We start from the raw sequence: 15,415 nt of genomic DNA on the forward strand, positions 1-15,415 counted from the left end.
AGGGCACTGACTGATATAAGAGGGCACTCTGGGGGCACACTGACTATTGTAAGGGGTACTCTGGGGGCACTGAGTGATAAAATCGGGCACTCTGAGGGCACTGACTGATGTATGGGGCACTCTGGAGGCTCTGATGTAAGGGGGGACTTTGCAGACTCGATGTATAGGGGAATGCTGGGGACTTTAATGGCGTGACACACAGGAGAAGAATGCTCAAAAGAGCTTTAGCCATACTTCTCATTTAACCCTTTCAGATCCACGCTACAGCCAGATGAAAGCCGGGAGGCCATCAATAGACATCCTCCCCTTTGGACACTGGCCACACCCCCTGGAGGGCGCTTGCGGCCTGCGCTGTAATAACCCAAGTCAATGAGATCCCGACCCTTACCATGTGATCAGCTGTCAGCCGATCACAGCTGATCACATGATGTAAGCAGAAGATCTGTAATCTTTTTTTTCTTCTCGCGCTGAAAGCCGGGAGGCCATCAATAGACATCCTCCCCTTTGGACACTGGCCACACCCCCTGGAGGGCGCTTGCGGCCTGCGCTGTAATAACCCAAGTCAATGAGATCCCGACCCTTACCATGTGATCAGCTGTCAGCCGATCACAGCTGATCACATGATGTAAGCAGAAGATCTGTAATCTTTTTTTTCTTCTCGCGCTGACAGCACTCAGTGCTGACCAGTACATAATTTCCAGCAATCAGTGCCACCTATCAATGCCCATGAGTGCCACCTATCAATTCCCACCAGTGGTGCCAATCAGTGCCTCATCAGTGCCACCTAGCAGTGCTGATCAGAGCCCATCACTGCCACCCATCAGGGCCCATCACTGCCACCCATCAGTGCCTATCAGTGCCAGCTATCAGTGCCACTTATTAGTGCCACCTATTAGTGCCCTTCAGTGCCACCTCTCAGTGCCCACCAATGCAACCTATCAGTGCCCATCAATGCCACCTCATCAATGCCCACCAGTGCCGCCTATTAGTGAACCTCAGTGCCGCCTTTTCAGTGCCCATCAATGCAGCATATCGGTGCCCATCAGTGCAGCCTATCAGTGCCTATCAGTGTCCATCAGTGTAGTCCCATCAGGGTACATCCACGAAGGAGAAAAATTACCTGTTTGCAAAATGTATTAACAAAATATAAAACAATTTTAAATTTAAAAAAAAAAAAATGTGTTCTTTTTAAATTTGTTTAACAAAAAAAATGAAAGCTCTATTTGTGGGGAAAAAAAACCGATACAGTGTTGTATGGCCGTGCAATTGTCATTCAAAGAGTGACATCGCTAAAAGCTGAAAATTGGTTTTGGCAGGAGGGGGGTTTAGGTGCCCAGTAAGCAAGTCGTTAATAAATTGAATTCCATCCACCAATGTTCACTTACACAAAATATTTAAAAAATATGACTTTGCAGACAGTGGTTAAGCAAAGTATGTATACTTTATTTATATATTTATTTATATATTTTATATATACTTTATTGAGTTTAAAACAAACTAAGGATTTTCCCAAATGATGCTTGATGCTGGCTCACCATTAGTAGCCCCTATTGGCAATCCCATTTGGCATGGTCTAAGCTCGAACAGTTATATGTAGTGCCAGGGATCACCTATGCTTTGTAAGCAGTTTATTTGGCATAGCTGCCTGGAAGCCCCGGGGCAACGTATTTCCTGTCATTTACACAGTACTTAGGATTTTTAAAGTATTACTTAACTGAAGTTGTGTCACATTTTTTGGATCAAAGCCAGGATTTGCTGTGGTAATGAGGAAAGACGGACATGACTCATATTGTTGTGAGACATGGATTGGCTATATAAAGACGAGTGTGCAGTCTGGGATCAGCACAGAACCTCAGATTGAGGAAACATCCCATCCAGCAGAATGACAAGTCTTCTACTCCTCCTCCTGTCTTGTGCAGCCCTGGCTGCTGCCTTCCCAGCTGCTCCACAAGATGACCAAGAAATCATATACGCACAATTGGCAGAGGTAATATTTTCTACTTAGAATGCTAATCTAGTACACATGCTGGGGATGTAATAACTGAAATAACTCTTGTCTATTGCTTTTTTTTTTTCCTTGCATCTGCTTTTCTAGTTTTGAATAGAATAGTGGTTAGAGCCTTTGTCAAGTTTTTATTGCTATCTTTACCTCTGTTGGATAGATCCACCATTACATTGACCATTGTCAGTGGGATAGTACAGCTGTCACTAGAATGGCAAATTAAGGCAAATCCTTCTGTTTTGGTGACAGCTGCCTAAGAGCTTTCTTTGTTCCACATCTAAATGAGTAAACGAAGGGAAATTTCCCTGAGGGGACACAGACAGGAAAAAAAAAAAAAAACAAGGCTGGGCCTAGATAGGTTTTTTTTTCCTGATTAGTCAGCAGGCTGATGGGAAAAAAAAAAAAAACGAATGGATTCCCCTATCCACACAAGCAAGTTGGATGGAGGAATCTTCCCCACTGTGCCTTGTATTCTGACAGCAGGGACTGCTCCACTGTCAGAATACACCGATCAACCTTGCGGCCGGTTGGTTACAGTCGTTGATTGTAGAAAATTTTGTCCAACATTCCTGTTTGACCTTTGACTGGGAGAAGCCAGCTGTTCTATCCATCTAAGGCAAGCATAAGGAAAAATTATTTTTACTATATAAACACAAAATAAAGAAAATCAGAGGTTTTGAAGACAGTCATATTTGCATCCCATGTCTCCAACATCATGTTAAAAAAAAAAAAAAAAAAAAAAAAAAAAGGGGGGTGGAGGGTTAGGAAATGGAAAAATAACAATAGGACATTACAGGATCAGAAAACTCTGGCAGTAACATTTATTTATTATTCAATATTAAAGCAAATCAAGATGCATGTGCAATTTGCATGATAAAAAGCATTTCAGAAGTTATATAATTTATTCTGGGCTGGCCCTGTCTAATTACATGTGTACCTTTAAAATGCAAATTCAAATTTAAAACTGAACTCAAGGCTTATATAAAACACACAATTTAATATAGCTCTGTATTAATTAATACATTATTAAATCTATTTTTTTAATTCAAGCAGTACAAGTATCAAAATTAGGGCTGTTACTGATTAAAATTTTCGGGTTTGATTAATCGATTTTTTTTAATCGATGAATCGACTAATCTCGATTAATTAGAACGCACATACAGATCCAACTACTTTTAGCTGATCTCCTTGCATTGCAACTCTGCATTAGTCAGTGATAAATGTGGTATACGCTATATACAATCACCCGACACTAGTTTGTTTCCAGAATCCATGACGTAACTTCACAGTTCACACAAATACATTTTAAATTCAAACTTTAGCACTGACATAAGTAATTTTTTTGCCCCACAGTAGCATGACAATCCCTCCACCTCTGGTCTAACTAATCACTCTCCCCTTATGGCATGGACCCCTGTGCAAACAGGTGGTCATGCAAGCGGCTATCAAAAGGGTTAACACGGACCATAAACTTCTCTCACATCTCCTTAGATCTCAGCAAGGACGCCAGGTCATGGGTAGAAAGAAAAGATCTAAGTGCTTTTTTTGATAGATTAAAAAAATGTTGATCGATCAAAAAAATGAAAGATTAATCAAGGAATTAATCTTTAATTTCCACAGCCCCAATCAAAATATAACCTGTTATTGGCCTTTTGCAGTCCTTGTACAGCAGAGCTTAGATTAAAACAGGGAGAAGCAGTGCAAGGAGCAAATTAGTTCATGTGCTGACAAGGAGCCTGCTGATTGGAGGAGTTAGCAGAATGGGAGACTGATGAACTCATCTGTGTGCTGCTTCTCCATCACTGTCTGATCCTAAGCTGATTTGTAAGTGTTACTTAACCACAACAGAGAATAAAATGAAGTTTTCTGCCCTATAAATCTCCGAACTGAACAGAAATACAAATCTTTTGTTAAACAGCTCCATTATTTGACTTTCATCTGGTTATTAAAAGTTAATTCGCAACGTACTGATGTAAAACAGTAAAATGTTGTATATATGTGTATCTATCTATCTATCTATCTATCTATCTATCTATCTATCTATCTATCTATCTATCTATCTATCTATATATATATATATATTTATATATTTATTTACTTATTTTTCGGCACATTTATCAAATCAGAGGTTACCAAGCAATAATGCGCAGCAGGCAAAACCAGAAATCAGTTTCCGCAGGGCGGTGAAATTTGATTGGTTAATGCTTTTCACATAATTATCATTATCCTTGCTGTCTGCATTGCTTTTTTTTTTTTTATGAATATACATCATTATTATTATCATTATTATTATTATTATTATTATTAATAATCGATGCTTTATTTCGATATTTAAATGTCTTCTACTTATAATCATTAATTGATTTCAATGCAATAGCTCTGTTAATTTATATTTGCAGAAATATCTAACAAAGTTTTATGACCTGAAGCCTGGGGGCAAAGTGGGGAGGAAAAATATCAAAAATCCCTTCACTGAAAAGCTTGAACAAATGCAGAAGTTTTTCGGTCTGAATGTAACTGGAAAACTGGATCATAAGACTGTAGAAATGATGGAGAAGCCGCGCTGTGGAGTCCATGACATCGGCCAGTACAGTACAGTCCCAAAAAGCACTGCCTGGCAGAAGACAGACCTGACCTACAAGTAAATATCTTACTTTATCATTGATTTATATACCACAATTGGTAGGTAGCAGATAGTTGCAGCATATGAGTATCCGACAAAAAAAACAAAAACTAGAGAACAGTAATTTGTGCCAACAAATCAAAAAGGTTTATTTTTACAAAACTTACTTTGATAAACTGAAAGCTTGGTGTAATAGTCTACCTTTGATGCCACCTTTAAACACAGCAGAGAAACAAATTGCTGTGCAAACATGTAGCATCATTACAATAAATTTAATTCATGTGTCTTTGAAGGGGAGAAAATGGACATTCTAGGTGCCAGATCGCAATGTGTGATAAGTATAGTGATTGGCTTAGAACATCCATTACAGCCAATCAATGCCTTTCTTGGCCATAATTATTGAGAAGTTCTACAGATATAGAAACATTCTTCAACCCAGCTGGCTGAAATGGCTGGATCAGTTAACAATTCTAAAATGCCTCTTTAGCCCTACAGCCACCTTAACTCATGGTGACTGTGTCACCACAAAAATATATTTCATTGATGGCATCTTTGGTCTGCCCACTATCTGTACCTCTTAATATTTTTTTTCATCTAGACATAGCTAATGGGAGGTTCAATTTTGGTCTAATACACAGAGAGCATGACTACTTCTAGCAGGGAGATCACTGTTAGTTTAGCATTTAATAATGACTCTCTGACCCTTATTTACAAAGTTGTGGAGTGAACCTACCATGGTTAGCGAGATGATGTGCTTGCTCCAAACATCCAATCCTATGATGAGGTCTTTACCTTTTTTAAATCACTCTGCACCTATTTAGACATGAACACACATTCATGTAATTTTAGATTTCTTAGCCCATCTTCAGTTTACTTTAACCTCACACTTTAGAAAATCAAGCACACATGTTGTCTTTGAATCCTTATCCTTACAAACCCAAGTTTTCTGGATTTAATTTACATGGAAATAAAGTAGAATGAGAGCCCCGGGCAAGGGAGCTGCACTCCTGTACTCCAACCATCTTTTGCCTTGAATGATTTGACTCTTGTTTAGAGTTTTTACTAGTATCGTGAATTCAACTGTTTGTAATGTTGTCCAAAAAATCTCTTACTCTTCCCAATGTAAGTTTACTACTCTCTACATCTCTGTGTGGCTGACATGCCAGCATTTCATAATCCAGACAGCTAATGGGCTAAAGGAAAGTAGAAAAAAACTCAAATTAGTGTCATACAGAGTACAGCAAAGATGAAAACATCTTAACGTTGAATCAAAATAATTAAAAAAAAAACCTTTAACTATATTAAAAATGTACAGTAATTGACATGGGAATATCATACAGAAAATAACAAGTTAACTTTAAATTTTCTTTCTTTTGAAGGATTTTGAATTTCACACCAGACATGCCTCAGGCAGATGTGGAGAATGCCCTGGCAAGAGCTTTAAAAGTGTGGAGTGATGTCACCCCATTGACCTTTACCAGAGTCTATGATGGAGAATGCGATATTGAGATCAAGTTTGTAGTTGGAGGTAACAGCGTTACCCTTTCTCTATAGAGTTAATGTATTTGACTATTTTAAATTTCAATGTCTGATGCCAATTTCTGCCCTCTGGCTTTTGTAGATCACAGAGATAACTCTCCATTCGATGGACCTAATGGGGTGTTAGCTCATGCTTTTCAGCCTGGTAACGGCATTGGGGGGGATGCTCACTTTGATGATGATGAACAATTCACAAAAACCGGCCAAGGTAAGTCATAAAAAAATGTAAGGGCTAAACCAATGATAATATATACACAATATCACCAAAAGTATTATATTGCCTTTACACACATAAACTTTAATGGCATCCCAGTCAGTAGGGTTCAATATTGAGTTGGCCCACCCTCTGCAGCTATAGCAGCTTCAACTCTTCTGGGACGGCTGTCCACAAGTTTTAGGAGTGTGCCTATGGAAATATTTGACCATTCTTCCAGAAGCGTATTTGTGAGGTCAGGCCCTGATATGGACGAGAAGGCCTGGCTTGCAGTCTGTGCTCTAATTCATCTAAAAGGTGTTCTATCAGGTTGAGGTCAGGACTCTGTGCAGGCCAGTCAAGTTCCTTCATCCCAACCTCGCTCATCCATGTCTTTATGGACCTTGATTTGTGCACTGGTTCAAATCCTTTTAGTGGAGGGGGGGATTATCGTGTGGGGTTGTTTTTCAGGGGTTGGGCTTGGTCCCTTAGTTCCAGTGAAGACAAATCTTAAAAACCCAAGTTTTGTCCAAAATATCCTGGTATGCTGACGCCTGAACATTTACCTTCACTGGAACTAAGGGATCTTTGCATTCTATGCTTTACCCTATGTAAAAAAGAAAAACTAGATTTGATGATATGACATTTGTTTGTAGTTTTTATCAATTTATAGAGGTTGTGATTTACTCATGTGGCTGTTTTATTTTAGAATATAATCTGTTTTTGGTGGCGGCTCATGAATTTGGACATTCACTTGGTCTTCACCATTCTGAAGACCCTGGTGCATTAATGTACCCCAATTACCCAAACACAGACCCCTACCGGTTCAAGCTTCCTCAGGATGACATCAATGCTATCCAATCTCTCTATGGTAAGAAAATCTCTAGGTAATATATAACATTTTAATGAAATTGGAGAAGGATTGCAATATATGAGAATGCATTGCAGTTTTATTCATAAGATTCACTATTTTTATTTCCTGCAAATTTTGTTTTCTATTGTTTTAGGCAAGACCTCAGATGAAGTTCAGCCAACAGGACCCACCACCCCTTCCAAATGTGACCAAAACCTTGTGTTTGATGCTGTTACCACCCTCCGAGGAGAAATGTTTTTCTTTATTAACAGGTAAATTAGCTTAGTCGTGATGTTATAACAAAGGGAGTTCTCTCAGAATATGGTGAAGGGGCGAGTCATTATGTACAGATATGAGTTTTTCATGTTTTATTTCAACCTTTTTTTTTTTTTTTTTTGCTCTTTGGACACCAATTGGGAAGTAAATTTAGAGCCCATAAGCACTGTAGTTTTCAACAATTTCTGCCATTTCAACTGCCCTTGAGCTGGCAATGCATACCAACTACTAAAGTTTTTGTGCCTAGAGTTCAGCTTTAAGTAACTTTCAGTAAGCGTGTAAATGAAACAACTTTATAGATAAAACAGCACACTTTTAATAATGTAAGCCAACATATTAAAAAAAAATATTTTATGAGCCTAGTTGTGTATCTCTTTAAGCTGACAAAGAATGAGAACTGTAATACAGTTGAAAAATTACTTTGTTTAAGATAGAAAAAGAGAAGATAATTGGATTTGCACCTTGGACAGTCTGATGGACTGGAAAATGCTGGTTCATTCCCCATTGTGCAGTTCAGAAAATAATAATAAGTACCTAGCTGTATTTCCTATGGGTGTTTTAAAAAGGTTACATGACATACATTGAAATGTGGTTAGGTATATTAAATGAAATATGGGTTCTCCCTATCGCATGACAGTTCAGAAAGTAACATAACGATTGCTCAAGGTTAGGAGAGCCTCATAGATGAAACAGAAATAGTTCAAACACTCCAGGAATGTAAAAATAATCACACGAGTTATATCTCTGACTTGTTTGGATACTTGTCCCCTAAACGGTATACACAAGCACACACATGCGCACATCTGTAAATGCAGATAAATATAAGGTAAAGGTCATTTAAAGCTGAACTCTGGGACAGGCAATAATTGTCCATATACAAAACATGTATGTCCTTCCTTAAATCTCAATGCACTTTGTGTATTTTGTCCATATCTGTGCAGTAATCCAGTGTAAGACTTTGCTGCTGCGCAGGAGCTAATAAAGACCGGCCATTTCTGCTCCCTCTCTGTGTGCAGGGTGACTGGTCTTGTATACGCCCCTTCATGTAGTTTTCTGTTGGCAGCCTGTATTGGGTGGACCCTGCTAGGTCCCGCCCACATCTCTGCTCTCTGCACAGGCTTTTACTATTACACTGATGATGTCACTTCTACTTTTATAAAGTATAACCAGATTTTCTAATGTGTTTTGTGCACACAAAGTGGAACTAAAATATCTGTGAATATTGAGGAATATATGATGAAAGTTTTGGTGCCGGTAATTCAACCTAAATAAAAAAAAGTGTACAAAACTGCTAATTGTTGGCTTTTTCCAAACAGGTTTATATGGCGTAAACATCCACGAGGGGGTGAGGCTGATCTGCTTTTTATACAGAACCTGTGGCCAACTTTACCCAATGACATTGATTCTGCTTATGAGAATCCTATTACTGGAGAAGTTCTTGTATTTAAAGGTAAGAGGGAGGACTTATTTTATCATCAGTGTTATACAATTCTAAAAGTTATTCTAGATCTAGGAAATGAAAGTTCAGTGTCTTAAGCATGTACTCCTAGTTGTAATTGGAAGCAGTTTTAGCCTTCTTTAAAATGTAGATTCACTTTTTCAGAAAAAAAAAAGTGAACTAAAATCATACACCCCCCCCCCCCCCCCTATCCCCTGTTCCTGCGGTTCTTAGCACTGTGAGTGATGGGCCGCCAGTGCTCATATAGACGCTATAGTGGTATGAGGATTTCAAATCCCCACTCTTCTCCCCCTTTCTTTAAGACTTCTGGGTTGGATTTGAGCTATTCTGGTTGGTCGACGCTGGCATGTGACCACTTTGACCAATTGAAATCACTCTGATCCATCCTGGGAGCCCTAGAGAAAGAAGGGAAATAAGAGTGGGTATTTCAAATCCCGGGACCGCTACACCATCTGCATGGACACTGGGAGGAGGCAGGGTTTAGGGTGTTAGGTAACCTTTTCATTTTTTCTGAAAAGGTCAATTAACCCTTTAAATGTCATCACAGAATGGTTACTGCATTACATACATGGAGCATAGTGGCTTCACTTGGAATACTGGTGTGTAAATGCCTTTCACTAGATTTAAGCAGTTAGACATTTAGCTGGAGATTTGCAAGGTAGGGGTGATAAATGAGCAGTAATCAAAAACATGATATTCAATTTGACCTCCATCTTATTAACCTGCCGCAGTGTCGCAATTGTAGCATTCAACAGCATCTTAAGATGATCAATCACACGTAATTGGAGTATCATTCCAAACTCATTGTTACTCCATGGGGAGCTATTTGTTTGCTTGTTTAGTAATCATTTACTACAATTTAAACAGTACATTTGAGCTACTAAAAATCTTGAGTGTAGATTTAGCCTAATAAAGTGACTGCAAGCAAGTGGTTAAATGTTAATGTTTAGGGAGCTTGAAATAGGGTGGTATACTTACCTTACTCATCACTCCCTCAAATATAGTTAAGTTTTCAATTTTTGTGCATATCTTTCTGTTTTTGTGTGTGAATGTTTTGTGTGTGTTTTTGTGTGTGAATTTCATCTAATAAAGTTAAATTTTACAATTAGGGAACAAATATTGGACTCTTGATGGATTTGATGTTTCACAAGGAGCTAAAAGCATCACCAAGCTGGGATTTCCTAAAAATGTTAAAAAAATTGATGCGGCTGTCCATGTGGAGCACCTTGGGAAGACTTACTTCTTTGTGCAAAATAAATACTGGAGGTGAGTATTCCACCAATTATTTTTAACATGCAGCATTGGGGTGATTGAATGCCAAGAAATCCAACATAAGGTCACCTACTGTACACCAAGTAGTCTAAGAACAGGTGAAGACTTGCCCATTGCCAACTTGTTTAGAAGCTCATCTTTGATTCAGCTACTTTCCACTTGGTGATGCAAGGATGATGATGACTGCCCCAGAAATTTCACCTTTAAAAACAGTATAGCTATCAACTATCATGACACGCTCCCTTAACGCATATCTGTTGAGTGTGATGCAAAAGGACATGTTGTAGAGCAAATTGGAATAATGTAGAAATGAATTAGCGATTTTAGGATAAACAAAGTATTCAGCAGTGGTCATTGGTTTTTATACCTTTGAAAAAGCCCTGTGGAATGCATTAAAAGCTTACAAACTTTTCATAGTACTTCTGGTACTTTGTGCCTGGACACTTCAGAGAATAGCAGCAGCCAGCGTGAACTTTATATTACATAGATCAGGATGTTGACAGGCTTAGAAGATATATTCATTGTCCTGGGGTGGACTGCCTCAAGCTTTTTGTACAGGCAGTAAGAGTCCACAAGGTAGGTCAGATTTTCAACTTAGTGTTTTTGTGTTTCCAGCATCCTAAAAACATAATTAGCACTTCCAGCATGACATAATTTAGGAAGCTTGTCTATAGAAATAAACCTTACAAATAAACCCTAGGCTGGCTGTCTCTAATCCCATTTCCAACCCCCTTCTGGTATAAGCTTGGACCTTGCATCCAGATGCCCAACTTGCAAAGCTGCTGCCATGCCTGATTGGGTGATCTTTTCAACAAAGTGAAGCTTTACCACATTTACTAAGCTCTAAAAAGAGTGCAACTTCACTTGCAAAGTGCACAATCTATTTGCCTTCAGTAAATCCACCCCAATGTCTCTTTGTTGAGCTAGCTTCCTTAAGGTTTTGCAAGCATTTTAGTGACTCCTAAGAAGGCAACTATTTTCTCTATCAAGGATAATTCTAGAAGTAGCATAATTTCCTTGGAGTATGCCAGTTTCACAGGTACACATCTTTCCTGGTCAAACTGGCCTTCCTAGTGCCTGAGATGCAGATTTTCCATGCATACCCAAACTGATACAGATTCATATTTCTATAAACAGCTGCAGTCCTCTGTTCCTTTACCACATGGATTGATTTACAAAAGCAGCAAGGAATAAAGGAAATATGGGGCTGTTCTAAAACTGGAGAGCACAGAGTCTTGTAAAGTGGGAAAATTATAGTTTTATCTCTGGAGTTAAAGCGGAGGTCCACCCTAAAGTGGACCTTCCGCTCATCGGAACCCTCCCCCCCTCCGGTGCCACAATCGGCACCTTTCAGGGGGGAGGGGGGTGAAGTTACCTGGATAATCCAGGTAACTGCACCCACTTCCGGGATAGCTCTCTGCGGAAAGGGGCGTAACTTACGCCCCTTTCCGCAAGTGCCGGCCCCTTCCCGCAAGTGCCCCGCTGCCTGCTGGGAAACACACAGATCCCAGAGGCAGCGGGGAGCGTCCTTATTGCGCAGCGCGATTCGCGCATGCGCAGTAGGGAACCGGGAAATGAAGCCGAAAGGCTCCATTTCCTGATTCCCATACCCAAAATGGCGGCGGCAGGACCCGACAGACGACCTAGAGATCGGCTTCGGGTGCCGACATCGCGGGCGCGCTGGACAGGTAAGTGTCACTATTTTAAAAGTCAGCAGCTGCAGTATTTGTAGCTGCTGGCTTTAAAAAAAAAAAAAAAACGCGGAGTCCCGGTGGACTCCCGCTTTAATCTCCTTTTAATGCATGCCAATATTCTGTTGGCTTTACTTGCACAGCTTGGCATCGCAAGTCATTGCTGAGCCTGTTATCTACTAAGACCCCCAGGTCTTTTTCCATCCTAGATCCCTCCAGAGGTTCTTCCCCTAGTGAGTAGATTGCATTCATATATTTGGCACCCAAATGCATTATTTTACATTTTTCTACATTAAACCTCACTTGCCATGTAGTTGCCATGTGCACAGCTGCACCATTTTGCACTCTCCAGTTGTAGTAAATCGACCCCCTATGTGTTTACTTCAACCATCCAACTATATGCAAGGCAAATTTGTGTTTGTTTAATTCCCTAGCACATTGGTTATTTAGAGTAAACATAACTTCACTAAATGTACTAACCTAAGTGAACTTTTCCTACTCCTTATTAATTAAACCCTCTGGGTATTATTCATTTATCTTTTGTACATGGCCAGCTTCCAGTAAACAGAACTGTCTACTTGACAGTATTGTGTATTGAACTATAACCTGACCTGTATTGATTTTATGCTTGACAAACCTTTGTGTACTATAGCATTATTTTTATACATTCATTGTTGGCAGCTGGTGAATTATATTGGTGTAATTTTCCTTTTCAGTTATGATGAAGACAAAAAAGCAATGGATGCAGGATTTCCAAAGTTCATTGCTAAAGGATTTCCAGGAATGAGTCCAAATATTGATGCTGTGGTTTATTATAGAGGTAAACATGATTACGAACCTGGGGGAAAGCCAGGTCTTGCTTGAGCATGAATCTGTGAATCTGAAAAAAAACATGATACACTGTCTGTATGATTCATATAACACAAATATAAATATGCAAACAAAGAAAGTGCTTAACATTGCCCTAAACTGGAGCCGTGTTAACCAAATTAAACAGATGAAATTTGAACTCTTTAATATGATTGGTAGCTAAGAGTAGGGCAGACAGGTCTACTTTAAAGTGCACCCGTGATCAAGCTATGGTCATAAACTATTTACAAATTTAAACAAGCCATTCCTACCTTCTTTAGGTATTTTTACAGTGAATGTATTGTCTTATATATGCTCAAAGATTTTTTTACACTAACTGTTATATTTTGAGGACAGTTTTTCTCTGTCCATGCAGTACTAATTTGACCCACCGAAAGATTGTCCTGAATATGTAACAATAATGATATTATACAAATAATAAAGCAAATATAAGAGTTCAGTTTTTAAACTTGTATATATTAAAAACGTTAAAAATACAATAAAACACATAACACTACCCATTAGAATAACTACAACACTCTTTTTCAACCGGGGTGCCCAGGCACCCTGGTGTGCCTTGAGGTTTCTTCAGGGGTGCCTTTTTCAAAATGCCTAAAAATGTATCAAAAATGATAGAAGCCAGCAGGTGGATCAAGCCTGCTTTTTAGTTACACAAAGCCTCTCTAGACACTGGTATCCTAACAACCAATAACATCCGTTAATAAGGAGGATGTCTGTTGCATCCTTGTTTGACCCTCTTCTGTCCCTTAGTACTGGGGTCACATTACCTGACTGATGGAGAAAAATTGAGGGAGATGAGAAACATTGGAATACTAGTCAGTACCAGAGTGCAAAGGTGTATTTGCTTTGGAAGAAAAATTCACCTCTAAGGTTGGGTGCCCTACATGTAGATGTTGCTGCATTGTGTAAAGTTATTAGAATAGTTTTTTACATTTTAGAGTGCCTCAAGACTGCCCATCATTTTAAAGGGTTCCTCGACTGAAAAAGGTTGAGAAACACTGAACTAGAAGTCTTTATTTTCATGTTTGTGCTGGATGTGGAAACTCCTCCTGCTCAACATGTCATATTTGAACTAACCTGAGTCTGGGTAAAAAAGGAAACTTTAACCTCTAATGATACAATACAAGCCTTCAGTGTTCTGTGAATGCTGCATTATCTATTAGTAGCGCACATTACAGAAGGTTATAGGGGGTACCATATACTGGACATTGAATTAGATGCACTTCCACATAGGATAGAAGTCAAATGTAATTTCTATTAAAGTTGACCTTTTTGTGTTTTTCCTGCAGACCTTCTTTACTTCTTCCAAGGAACATCACAGTTTCAGTACAGCATTGAGTCAAAAAGAATCCTCCAGGTCCTGGCCACCAACAGCTGGCTGGGATGTTAAAGACATCGACACAGCAACCGTGCTTAAATGCTTATAAGGCATCAGACTACATGTTTTTATACACTGATGTTTTGGTTGAAAAATGTTTACAAATGTGAATTGTATAATCTCTATATTTATTATGTGAATAATCAAGAAAAAACGTGATTGTACAATTTATAGCACTACATTTATCTACTTGCCTAAATATATGTGGTTATTATTTTATATATTTTGTATTACTGAAGTAATAAATTAATTATTTTTTGGGTTCAATTTGTTTGTTTAGTGTTTTCTGCTTTAATGATTGATTTATTGTAATGTGATGGTTTCATAAAAGTCAAAAGATAAATAAAAAAGGGAACATCTGTGGAAGTTTTCCTGAAAACGACATTGCTATACTAATGCCGTGTACACACGACCGGACTTTTTGACAGCAAAGGTACGACGGAACGAGTCCGTCGGACAATTCGATTGTGTGTGGGCTCCATCAGACCTTTGCTTGCCAAAAATCTTTCAGACTTTAGAAATAGAACATGTTTTAAATTTTTCCACCGGAATTCCGCCGGACCGAGAAATCCGTTCGTGTGTATGCTAGTCCGACGGACAAAAACCGACGCTAGGGCAGCTATTGGCTACTGGCTATGAACTTCGTTATTCTAGTCCGGTCGTACGTCATCACGTTCGAATCCGTCGGACTTTGGTGTGATTGTGTGTGGCCAGGTCCGTTCATTCGGAAAGTCTGTCGGAACTCTGCCGAAAGTCCGTTGGAAAGACTGTCGGACCTAGTCCCTCGAACAGTCTGGTCGTGTGTACGTAGCATTAAACCATTTTAGTAGGGAAAAACCCTTGCCCAAGTTTTTATTGCTGTTCATATACCCACAGAGGATATTCGCTCTCCCAAATTCCAAAATGTTGAGTTGTTCCCAGAGTAAGCGGTAAAGAAAATCCAAAAAGGTCACCTGTCCCTGCTCCAGCTTTCTAATTTGGGAAGTCAGTTCATTTTGAAGTAATTTCCTCTCGTTTCCTGTTGCATATTCAAGACAGGGCATAAAACAAAATCTCCCTAGTGGGATACAGGCAGCAAAAAATAACCCTTCCCTACTCTGTCAAAAACAACAAAAAAAGTTTGAGTAAATACTACACCGCACTATAAATATGATCTCATCAAAAATATAAAAATATGTAAAAAGGTAATAGGGTCAATATAAGAAACAGCAGCTAAAATCAGAACATTGTAAAATAAATGAACTGAAAAGTGCTGTGCT

At 39.0% G+C, this 15,415-nt stretch overlaps 1 protein-coding gene across 1 annotated transcript; it reads left to right on the plus strand.

Moving 5' to 3' along the window:
* The first annotated feature begins 1,839 nt into the window (after nt 1-1,839).
* Nucleotides 1,840-14,423, plus strand: LOC143984066 (matrix metalloproteinase-18-like). The gene is made up of 10 exons (XM_077484374.1): nt 1,840-1,987; nt 4,402-4,643; nt 6,005-6,153; nt 6,247-6,372; nt 7,067-7,228; nt 7,365-7,482; nt 8,803-8,936; nt 10,055-10,211; nt 12,625-12,728; nt 14,068-14,423. The coding sequence occupies exons 1-10, from the start codon at nt 1,883-1,885 to the stop codon at nt 14,166-14,168; spliced, it is 1,398 nt and encodes a 465-aa protein (XP_077340500.1). The 5' UTR covers nt 1,840-1,882; the 3' UTR covers nt 14,169-14,423.
* Nucleotides 14,424-15,415: the final 992 nt, after the last annotated feature.

This window comes from Lithobates pipiens, unplaced genomic scaffold, assembly GCF_037356315.1.
Source record: "Lithobates pipiens isolate NorthernLeopardFrog02 unplaced genomic scaffold, aLitPip1_a1.2 Scaffold_16, whole genome shotgun sequence".
Taxonomy (NCBI): Eukaryota; Metazoa; Chordata; class Amphibia; order Anura; family Ranidae; genus Lithobates; species Lithobates pipiens.

Bases quoted from the DNA above. Each gene is read 5' to 3' on its own strand.
- LOC143984066 (XM_077484374.1), top strand. From the start codon at position 1,883: ATGACAAGTCTTCTACTCCTCCTCCTGTCTTGTGCAGCCCTGGCTGCT. The intron at 6,154-6,246 runs GTAACAGCGTTA...TGGCTTTTGTAG, and splicing joins GATCAAGTTTGTAGTTGGAG to ATCACAGAGATAACTCTCCA. The intron at 10,212-12,624 runs GTGAGTATTCCA...TTTCCTTTTCAG, and splicing joins GTGCAAAATAAATACTGGAG to TTATGATGAAGACAAAAAAG.